Below are 11356 nucleotides of genomic sequence, written 5' to 3' on the forward strand. Positions count from 1 at the left end.
GTTCACCATAGTGACAGAAGGCGCAGTTCCTTTGTGTCCCTATACCTGTGTGGTGTAGTGTGCATCTGGTGCCAATGAAATCTGAGTACCCAGAAAAAAGTCACCCAGAGTATCACATTAGCGCACGCACTGCCACTAACATCCAGCGAACCACCATACTGCAGTATGTACTTGGGTGTTATGCTAATGGGCAGAAAAAGACAGCAGATCTAGCAGTTAAATCACCTGGGAAAGAGTAGCTATCCATTTTAGAAACCATTAAAGGTTTCTGCTGATATCCACTAGTCAGTAAAGGTGTTTGTGCTTTCGTGATGGACTGACATCACAGTGTAAAGGATACTAATGGTTTAATAGGTGTTCTGGGACTGATTCCAGAAGCATCTGATAGTTTCCTAAAGGGATTGACTATATAGTGAGACACACAATACAGGACAGCAAATCAAGACAAAGCTCAATAACATATTTAAGGCACAGTAATAAAACAGTGTATTCTAAGGGATAAAGACAGGTTGGAAAGTGTTCATGTAAATTTAGTGACTTAATGTACACAAGCAATTTTGATCTACAAATAACAGGTGTGATAATTGGTCATTTGTGTTCAACCCTACCGGTCAGATGGTCTTTAAATAATGTGTAATACCACCAGAGCTCAGTAGGGGGCAATACAACACCAAACATCTTTCTACCCCTTCAAAAAACATGCAGAACAAAAGTCATGTTGTTGTAGTAGTAATAATAATAATAATAATAATAATAATAATACCAGCAAACAGAATATTCAAAGCATACTCCCCACACAGTTCAGAAAGAATAGGCACACCAGCACTTCGTAACAAGTTTTAAGTATCAAGAGTTATAGGAAGAATTCTGACTTTAATTGTGTTCCATTTGAAGAAAAAAAAAAAGTTGTACAAAAGTAACATTAAATTTTACACATTTAAAAAGTAATTAAAATGAGGAGTCTTTGATACAACAGATCAGTTATTAAAGTAAAGTAAATGGCGGCTATAAACAGCTTGGGGGCTGGTGGAAATAAAATAAAAAGGAAAAGGAACACATTATGAATGTTACAGGGTATAGATAGGGAAAAAAAAAAAAAAAAAACAATACAAAAGAAAATAAGGTACAACGCAACTGTTTGATTCTGTCGCCTGGAAAATTGTTCAAGTTGCATGTGGACGACAGAAGGGCAAATAATAATAATAATAATAATAATAATAATAATAATAATAATAATAATAATAATAATAAAACAAAATAAAGCAAAATAAAAATAATACCCCCAACCACGATACAACGGGCATGATGGAAGCAGAGCCAAAATACAACTACACAAAATGAAATAAAAATGAGAGTGAAGACACATTTGGACCGAGGCCAGCAGCGTGAAAGAGGGATGAGGAGGAAGAGAGGAAGATAAAAATGGACAGATCATGAGCATTTCTCCCTCAGAGGACACAACTTCCCCTCTCTTGCTGCCAATTTCATACAAGCATAAACTACACACGCGCGCGCACACACACACACCCTGTACCATAACTTCACACACACACACTAACACTCACATTATCATCCCCTGAAAGATTAGATCAGTGAGAGTAAAAATACATGCAACTCCAGCATTGTATACTACAGAGTATGATACAAAATAAGGCATTTCTGTGTGTTAGTGTGTGTCTGTATATACTGTATATGCATGTACGAGAGAGAAAGTGTGTGTGTGGACTGGAACCACACTTAATGTCATTTGTTTCGCCCTGTTTGTACAAAAAGACTGCTACTGAACATAAATGGATTTTTTAAAATATATATTTATATATATATATATTTATCATATATATAAAAATTGATAGTGAAAAGCCAGCGAGCTGTGAAAGTGGGCAGGATTTTGGTCACTCTAGGACCTCACTGGCAGACACAGTGACCAGTTGGAGTGGGAGGTCGGAGTTTGAGAGGAGGTCTTGGGTGCCAGCCTGCTGCAAATTGGTCAAGATGAGAGTGGCCCCGCCCCCGGTGATGATGCTGTCCGAGGGGGCACTGGCCTCTGTCTGCCCCACAGTGGAGGCAGCGTTAAGCCCTTTTTTGTTCAGGTGAGTTTTAATGTGTTTGGCCAAATGGTCGCTCCGCATAAAGCGCTTTGAACACTCCGGACATACAAACTTCTTCTCCCCTATGAAAAAGAAAAAAACAACAATGAAAGACAAAGCGATATTAACAGTGCAACAACATTCGTAGCGATGACATGAACACTCTCCACTCACTCTGTATATGTATATTATATTTGCATATATACATGTTTTTACTACTCAACCATCTTTCTGCACTTTATAAGTAAATACTGTATTTCACACTTCTGGTTAGATGCTAACTGCATTTCATTGGCTCTGTACTCTGCACAGTGCAAAGTCGAATCTAATATAATGATACTGTGAAGTGAATATAAGGTAAGCACTGTTTAATGTTTCTCTGGCTATGCTGTGCTCAGTTACGGTCATGTCGGTTTTGGGCGTGTGTTTACAGAAACTGTTGAGAGGCTACTGACTTTGACTGGGTGTTTGTTAACAATGTTAGCCTAGCAGCTCAGGTCCTAAATTAAACAAGCAAAATTTGGGACACCAAACATGTCTTGGCTGATTGAAAGTCGCATGAATTTTAGTTATTGCTTAACTATTATTTTAAGACAAGCATCTAAAAGTAGGTCATAATGCTCAAACTCTTTTCTCTTGAAGAAAAATGCAGCTAACACCACATCACACAATGTGTGTGCTTTTCAGGATAGATCTGTTACAGGATTGGATCAGATTAATTCCTCTTGGCAGCAAATATCCAATCCTGCATTTGTCCTACATATTTAACACTGACATATACACAGATTTAAAAAGAAACTTTTGTGAGCAGCTGTAACACTCATGAAGGTTAAGGTATATTCAGACAATGCTCGTCAATTTGTAAACTTGAAAGTCATCACCAAATCTACAAACTGTAGCTACCAGTTGTTTCTGGTTAGTCATCAGGAATTTGTAAATACAACATGCATATCTGCTGCAACTGAACCCAGGCACAACCTCAGCTTGTCAGGTTTAGTGGGTCCGTTTGAGCAGAGAACCTATTAAACTGTGCTGGACTCCAGCCCTCCAGGAACAGGACTAATGAACCTTGATCTTCAGAGAAAGAGTTCACAGAATGTGTGACTGTACTGGCTGGTGATATTACAATTTGTGAACTTGGATAACATGGAATTTGCCCAAGTTTACCACCTGCATTTACAATTTTGTCAGCCAATCAAATGCAACACCTTTGGTAAACTAGAAAATAAACAACTTCATGAGGATCATCCAGACCATAAGATTAAAGTCTGAGGAGCACATGCAGTACCTGTGTGAGTCCTACGGTGGCGCTGCAGCTCATCGCTGCGAGTGAATCTCTTGCCACAGTAGCTCCAGGAGCAGATGAAGGGCCTCTCGCCCGAGTGCCAGCGCAGGTGAGCACGCAGGTGAGATGTCTTCCCATATACTTTTCCACAACCTGGGATGTGGCAAATATGCTGCTTCTTCTTGCCCATACTTGAGCCTCTGATCGAACACACACACACACACACACACACACACACACACACACACACACACACACACACAATCAACCTACACATCCAGCAACCCTTCCACAGCTCTTCCCTTATGCAAGTGCATACGTAAGTACATATGTACAGTTAGGCCCAGAAATATTTGGACAGTGACAATATTCATGATTTGGGCTTTGCATGCCACCACTTTGGATTTGAAATGAAACAACTGAGATGCAATTGAAGTGCAGACTTTGTTTTGATTCAAGGGGTTGAACAAAAATATCCTATGAAACGTTTAGGAATTGCAAAGATTTTTCTACAAAGCCTCCTCATTTCAGTGGTTCAAAGGTAAATGGACATATTAACAAACCATAAATAAAATGTTCATTTTTAATACTTTGTTGACTTCCATTTGCAAGCAATGACATGGACATCACCAAACACTGGGTTCATCCTTTGTGATGCTTTGCCAAGCCTTTACTGCAGCTGTCTTCAGCTGTTGCTTGTTTCTGGGTCTTTCTGCCTTAAGCAAGTGAAATGCATGCTCGATCGGGCTGAGATCTGATGATTGACTTCGCAATTGCACAATATTCCACTTCTTTGCCTTAAACTCCTGGGTTACTTTCACAGCATGTTTTGGGTCATTGCCCATCTGTATTGTGAAGTAATGTCCAATCCAGAATTCACCTGGCAGCTTCTATCTTCTGTCATCATCAATAAACACTAGTGACCCAGTGCCATTGGACGCCATGCATGCCGATGCCATCACACTGTCTCCACGTTTTACAGAGGATGGGGTATGCTTTTTTTGATCATGAGTTGTTACAAGCCTTCTCCACACTTTTTTCTTCCCATCATTCTGGTACAGGTTGATCTTAGTTTCCTCTATCCAAAGAATGCTGTTCTGGCTTTTTTTTTTTTTTGGCAAAGTCTAAGCTGGATTTCTATTTTTGAGGCTGATTAATGGTTTGCACCTTGTGGTGAACCCTCTGTATTTGCTCTCATGAAGTGTTCTCTTTACAGCAGACTTAGATACTGATGCACCTATTTCCTGTGTTCTTCATTTGGGTGGATGTTGTGAAGGGGTTTTTCTTCAACGGGGAAAGGATTCTGCGATCATCCACCACTGCTGTCTTACGTGGACATCCAGGCCAATCTGTTGATTCTGCTATCTCTCTGATGGATTTCTTCTTTTTGTCAGCCTAATGATGGTTTCACTTCCATTGAGAGCTCTCTTGACTGCATGTTGTGGGTTCACAGGAACAGCTTCAAAGTGCAAATGCCACACCTGGAATCAACTCCAGACCTTTTACCTGCTTAACTGATGATGGATTAACAAGGGAATAGCCCATGCAGCCCATGAAATAGCTTTTGAGATAACTGTCCAATTACCTTTGGCCCCTACATTTTAAAGAGCTGTAATTCCTAAACCCTTCCTCCAATTATAATGTGAATACACTCAAATTAAAGACCACTTTAAGACCATGTTGATTATACAACTGTATCTTTAATATATTTTGATAACAGCTAAAATGTCAACACCTGTGTCACTGTCCAAATATTTCTGGGCCTAACTGTGTACGTATGCATGTGTGTTTTACCTTCCCCCTGCTTCTTTGCAGTTTGGGCAAGTGCAGGCCACTCTACGCAACCTCTTCCCCTCCTGACCTGCACCCTCCATCTCCTCATCCACCAATCGAACGCGAAGGTGTGACAGGTCATTGGTGTTCAGGGTGGAGTCTCCACTCAACTGCCAATCATCCGAGTCTGGCTCCTCCTTGATATGAATATCTGAAAAGCAAAGAGATTCCTCAGATTTCTCATGTAGTCAGGCACACCTAGGCCATGTTTGCACTTGCTATCGGCATCTGTCTTAAGCGATCTGATCAAAAGGGGACAACGAGACGTATAGTTGTTTGTATCTGGCATTGGCATGCGCCTCAAGTGTCTTCAGGGAGCAGAAGACTGGAATTCATAACTGGAGGATAGGGTACAAAGCACATTTACTGCATCTCTGTCTCTGTTATGTTTGTTGTCAGACAAAAATGTGGGACTGCTTGTTTGGGCAAATGTTATGACCTGCTACAAGTGTTTAAAGCAACTCCTAACCAAAACCAGCAATTTCTGTATCAGCTGTGATGGCAGTTCATAAGCCAATAAATTGTTGCAGCAGATGATGCATGGGGATGCTTTAGCATTTATAGTACAAATCTTATGAGGTCACATGCGTCTTTGAACCCCTCTGAAGGTGGTGTGAGAGACTGAGTCATAACACTTCTCTATAGCTAAAATAGCCAGGCATTCAAATGCATTTCTTGCATATCTTGAGTATTTAGTAAGCGGATACATGGATAGTGAATAGCATACATCAAAATTATATAACCTAGAAAACGTATTCTTATCAGACCAAACGTGGAACGTGCTTACAAATTCAAATACTGTAACTGATAGGCACATACGCTGAAAGATCACACAGACATTCAGTGGAGGAGTTTACAGCAGTGGTTTCCAATCCTGATCTTAAACCATCCCTACCCTGCACATTTAAGAGTTCTCCCTGCTCCCCCTAGGAAAGAATTAACCACTTAAATTCTAAAGACACGTGACCCAGACTTCTTTTCTCCCCCTTACAACTACACACTTATTGTCGTTAGTTTCTTTAGTTTCATAGTAGTTATGATGAATTCATGGTAATTACCGAATAACAATCCTTAAAAATAAAACTGAAGGAGCTAATTAGATGATTATTTAAATCAGGGGTTAGAGCAGACAAAACACCAAACAATGAAGGTCAATGGTACTCCAGGATAGAGATGTGTATGGATACTTTGGTGCTCACTTAATCGTTCAAGATGCCAGTGTAAAGATGCCAGTATCCATGAAAAAGGATATTCAGGTGCTTGTTCCGTTTCAGCAGAGCAAAACAGAGTACATACACAGACTAACAATTCAATAAAATGGAGCTTTTATGTTTTAATAAGACTATTTAACATTACAGTTTAGCTTGTATTTGTGATTAAGTATGTGTATTACACTTTGGCACTCCAAAACACGTGTCAGCCTACTGCCAACATTGTCAAAGACATGACTGAGTAAGCAAAGATAACACAGCTTTACCACAAACTAGGCTATTAATTAACTTAACTAAGAAAGTCTAGCTAGGTCTAGACACTAGAAAAATTAAACTATGTATTTCTGACAAACTAACATGCTGGCACATCATTCACTAAGGGGATAGGTCCTCGTGTAAGACGATAAGTCTGGCATTGCACCACTTGTACTTCAACTCACATTTTAAGAGGCAGCCTGTTTCATCCAACAGGAAAAACTACCAATTTCCCTCAGCTTTCTTTTGAACAATAAAACATACTTTTCAATGTTTTCCATTGCTGCTGCTAAAATTTTGTTTCTAATTTTATTTGCATCTTTCCACCAGCACCATCACGTAAATAGTTTTGGCTTAGAGTTCAGAGTTTTACCATTTTTCCCTGGAATTAACCACATCTCTTCATTAATTTCTGCAGATGCTCGATTAACAAAATTCGTCAGAACGCACATCCCTACTCCAGGACCAGGGCTGGAAAGCACTGCTGAGCAATGTGTTTGCATGTACCTGAGGGGCTCTCTGTGTTATCGTCTTGTTGGTACTGAGCGACGGAGTTCACCGTGACAGTCTGCAGGTTTGGTGTCTGTCCAGTGGCAGTCAGTGCACCGGTACCTGGCTGCCCAAGAGACAGAGTCTGCACAGGAGCAAGGGTGATCTGCGGTGAGGCCACCCCACCAGCAGCTGGCAACTGCAGGTTCTGCAGGTTCTGGACACCCTGCACCTGGAAGGTTTGCCACTGGATTTGACCTGTGGGTGAAACTGTCTGGGCCTGGATCAGAAAGGTGCCAGCATTGAGCAGCTGCACACTCTGCAATGCCTGTGCCGTGCCATCCGTTGGCTGAGCGGAGAGGAGCTGCACCACAGGCTCGGCGGCAGGTGTGTGGTTCTGTTGCACGAAGGACGGGTCGTGCTGCCCAGCAGACACAGCCGTGGCTTGAGTAAGGACTCCTGTGCCATCTATTGTCTCGGGGAGCGACGTGACTGAGGTGGAACCGGTCGTGGGCACAAAGGTATTAGCGTTAACGTTAGCACTGCTAGCAGTCAGCGGCTCAGCAGACTTGTCTACTGTTCCCTCTCCAGCATTCTCGCCTGAGGTGATGGCTGGGCTGGACATAATGAGCTGGCCATCAGCTGTGACACCTGTGGCAATAGTCTGAGCTCCTGCCAATCCCAGAGACTCCAGGTCTGCATTGCTCAGGCTGTTGAGTGGCACAAAAGTGATGTTGCCAGGCAATCCAACAGGGACATTAGCCACCACGTGTCCCTGACCTCCAAACCCGGTTCCCGTCAAAGAGACACTAGGAATTTGCTGCATGTGCCCAGTTTGGGCCAGCAGACTCTGGAGATCGTTAGCATTTGTTGCTGTGGAAATGCCCTGGGTCCCATCAGGCAGTATGGCAATGTCTGTGCCCAGTGCAGCTCCGTCTGCAGCGGACGCAGCATAGCCCAACGATGCTGCATCCGCACTCTGGAGCTGGGGGATGACCTGATACTGGACGCCATTGGCACTGGTGCCGTCTGTCCCCGCCGTGACAAAAACGGGCTGAGTCTGTCCTGGCACAGTCTGCAGTGGGACCACATATTGCCCATTGGTGCCTACTAGTCCCCCACTGGGTAAGTGTACTACACTTGATTCATCTTTGCTTGTGGAAACTGGTGTCAGCACCTCCCACCGGTCGGCGGAGCCCGTGAGCTGGATGGATGTGAGGTCTGTTGTCTGCTGGGAAAAGAAAAAATAAGGAAAATGCCTATATTCAATTCACAGCTGCCATTACATAAAAATGCAGGTGTTTTATTGTTTTATAGAAATGCAACAGCTAAACATTGCAACAGTATTACTCAGAACAGAGAGAATATAATATATAGTGCCACAAGTATATTGCTATCACCACACTAAATCACATTCAACAGCATAAACTTACAGGTCTATAACTGAAGAGTGAGGCAGAAAGAGAGAGAATACCTTCAAGTAAAGAATAGTATCACAGTATTTCACTTGTTTTTAAACGTTTTTAAAAATTCAGTTCTTAACATATCAACAGTCATTCAAACGGCTTTCTGTGAAAGAGAAACAGAGTCAGAACCATTCACACAGTATAGGAGCCAGACTTTCAAAGTTTCAAATGACTCCTAGATCTCCCCACATAAACTTACGAAACAAAATGGTTCACTGCTTCATACCGTGTTTTACAATAGCTTTTAAGCTTTTACATATATTCATGCCAACGATGTATATGCAGGGCATTATAAGGCACAAAGGTTTGAAAAGAAAAGTATTTCCCACTCTTTTACCATTATCAACAAGACATACAAAACATCAGAATCAGTGTGATCAGTGGTCGTTTTGGATAGTAAATAAGCCGCATTTACATTGTCGCAACCTCAGTGTTTAAATTTATCTAACATGCACCATAAAACAGCCTGGATTAAGTTGACTACATCTCAACAACAAAACTATGCAGACATTTTGCAGTATCAGTGAAATTATCACTACAACTACTATATGTAGTCTCATATTTAAACACCAAATGCACAACAGGGACATATGGCAGTTCAGTGACCACTTTTAAGAGCTATGTCAGAAAGAAATCTCTCTTTACAATCTTACAGCACATCTAAGTCGTAACTGAGCATGTGGCTTCCGTGTCCGTGTCTCTGTATTCAGGGAAAACAGGTATTCTCTAACATCTCTGTACCTTTGAAATGACACCAAAACATTTTCAAACTTCTCTCACACCACCAACAGAGCACAGAACAGCCTCACAAAACACCCACCTGTCGGGTTTCAGAAGGGGTAAACCGCTTCAGAGCAAAAGCCCAACCAAGGATTCGTTGGGAGTAACTTGGCTCTAGCGAACGAACCTGGGCTGTAGGTTTGTTTCGACGGCCTGGGTCCTCCCTCCGGTGGGGTTGACCCGGGTCTAAGCGCAGGTAACGCGGGCAAAGGCGACGGCTGTCCGACCCACAATGGGCGGGTTTAAAAGGGTAAGCAAGTGGGTGGCCGTACAAGACTGAAGGCTCCACAGGAAGTGTTGGACTTTTTTCAAACCCTACTTACGATATATTTTGTCCCCTCAATCCTCTCAAACTGTGAACTTCATCAAAACACAGGGAGAAGCGAAGGAGAGTCGAGCTACGGAGCTCGGGTGTAAGTTACCTGGTCTGAGGCGCCGCTGGCGGACTGCAGAAACTCGCTCTGACTGCTGTCCACGTCCAAGGCAGCCATTTCCTGCTGTTTCGCTGGCTGTTCTGGGGCTGCGGGAAAGAAGAGGAGAAAAAACTGAGCGGACAAAAGCCAAAAAAACTCTTAAACTACCAACGCTTTCTCAGCCTCGCTCCTCTGAAGAACGGGACTTAGCAACTCAACTGCACTCGACATAAACCAAATTCTCGTCTTCGCCCTCACTCCTGACGACTTTGTTTATCTTTTTTTCCTGTTTCCCGCTCGAAAGCCAATGTTTACTTTGTTAAAAGTGAAAGCTAACCGGCTAACCGTTAGCCTCGCTGCTGAAAAAAGGGGGGAAAAGATTACAGACTTAAGCTAAAGCTAAGCTAAGCTAGCAGGCTAACGGAGCTCCAAACTCACCCCGGCCGTGTTGTGCTTCGATCGGCTTAAAGTGTTACGTACCAGTCATCGCGCGAAAAAAGGGTAAAATCGAGAGGTTATCTGTTCATTTAAACTCCGAACATGATTTGTTTTAATCAAAGGCGGGCCGTGATCGGAGATTCGGGTCGTTTTTTTTCTTTTTTTTCTATATTTTGATTGACGGTGCGGGAAAACACAAAAGGTGGGGCTTCCCAGCTCGACCGTGGAAACCGCCGTGTCTGTCGGAAGTCCCGCCGTCCTTCTCCAGCGCGATTGGCCGACAGCTGCCGTCTCGCCGCCGGTGACTGGATGGCCAGGCTGTCCGTCACACTCACGCCGCCAGCGTTTTTCCTGTTTGTTTGTTCGCGTAGAGGAGAGACCGAAAAAAATGAGCTGGAATTCGCTTTCGTATGGCAGGAAGTTTCGCAGAAGTGAGACGTTCAAGTACAGACGCCATTATTTTTAATAAAATCCTCAGTGTGGCTTTAACAAAACCGTATCACATCGACTTTATAACGGAGCTGGTCAGATTTTATCTTTTTTTCCAAGTTTAAAGCGAAATCTATGAGGAAATCCCGAGATTTCAACATTAGTTTTAAAGTAGTTGTGTGCTTATGGCTTTTTTTTACTGAAGTTAAGGATAAATGGAGGTGCACTGTAATGTTCCTCAAATACACGTCTTATTGCTCTGAAACTACCTAACCACAAAGTTTATAAGTTTACATGGCACATGAACTGCATTATAGGCGCTCAAAACCTTTCCTTGTTTAAAAGAAGCCATTATCTGGCAGTCGGTCATTTTCAGGTTTACTGCCTAGTGAATACACATTACAACTCAAAGCCACTCATTTCTCTTGGGAGCTCTATATTTAGACTGTCTGAACAGAAGCTGTTGGCTTACGCGTTGGATAGAACACATAAAATAGCTATATATTCGGGTTTAATTCGGGATTCAAAAAGTTATCCAATCATTTTGTGATGGTTTGAGAGGGATACCCCCTGCTTTACCCAAGATGTGTTGCCTCCCTCTGGTGGTTGAGTTTTGCAGGTACATGATTCCACAGTTAACAGTTGCTCCAGCAGTTTATACCACCACTAT

General features: G+C 42.5%; 1 protein-coding gene across 4 annotated transcripts; it reads right to left on the reverse strand.

Annotated features, from left to right (window-relative positions):
- Positions 1 to 462: 462 nt before the first annotated feature.
- sp3b (Sp3b transcription factor) lies at positions 463 to 10487 on the reverse strand. Of its 4 annotated transcripts, none has more exons than XM_017703694.2 (6): positions 10300 to 10487; positions 9829 to 9926; positions 7179 to 8388; positions 5167 to 5356; positions 3376 to 3572; positions 463 to 2170 (listed from the first exon to the last, which is right to left on the reverse strand). In XM_017703694.2, exons 1-6 carry the CDS (start codon positions 10304 to 10306, stop codon positions 1893 to 1895), a joined length of 1980 nt encoding a protein of 659 aa, XP_017559183.2. In that variant the 5' UTR covers positions 10307 to 10487; the 3' UTR covers positions 463 to 1892. The 4 variants fall into 4 exon arrangements, with proteins under 4 accessions (XP_017559183.2, XP_017559182.2, XP_037392280.1 ...); XM_017703693.2 differs by having other exon boundaries at positions 7179 to 8391; XM_037536383.1 differs by having other exon boundaries at positions 10258 to 10487.
- Positions 10488 to 11356: the final 869 nt, after the last annotated feature.

The sequence above is a fragment of the Pygocentrus nattereri genome, chromosome 30 (genome assembly GCF_015220715.1).
Source record: "Pygocentrus nattereri isolate fPygNat1 chromosome 30, fPygNat1.pri, whole genome shotgun sequence".
Lineage (NCBI taxonomy): Eukaryota > Metazoa > Chordata > Actinopteri > Characiformes > Serrasalmidae > Pygocentrus > Pygocentrus nattereri.

What these genes read in the sequence shown, in the direction of transcription:
- sp3b (XM_017703693.2), bottom strand. An exon ending in TGCAAAGAAGCAGGGGGAAG is followed by an intron (nt 3,573 to 5,166) that starts GTAAAACACACA and finishes GTGTTCGATCAG; the next exon opens with AGGCTCAAGTATGGGCAAGA. An exon ending in CCACCGTAGGACTCACACAG is followed by an intron (nt 2,171 to 3,375) that starts GTACTGCATGTG and finishes TCTTTTTCATAG; the next exon opens with GGGAGAAGAAGTTTGTATGT.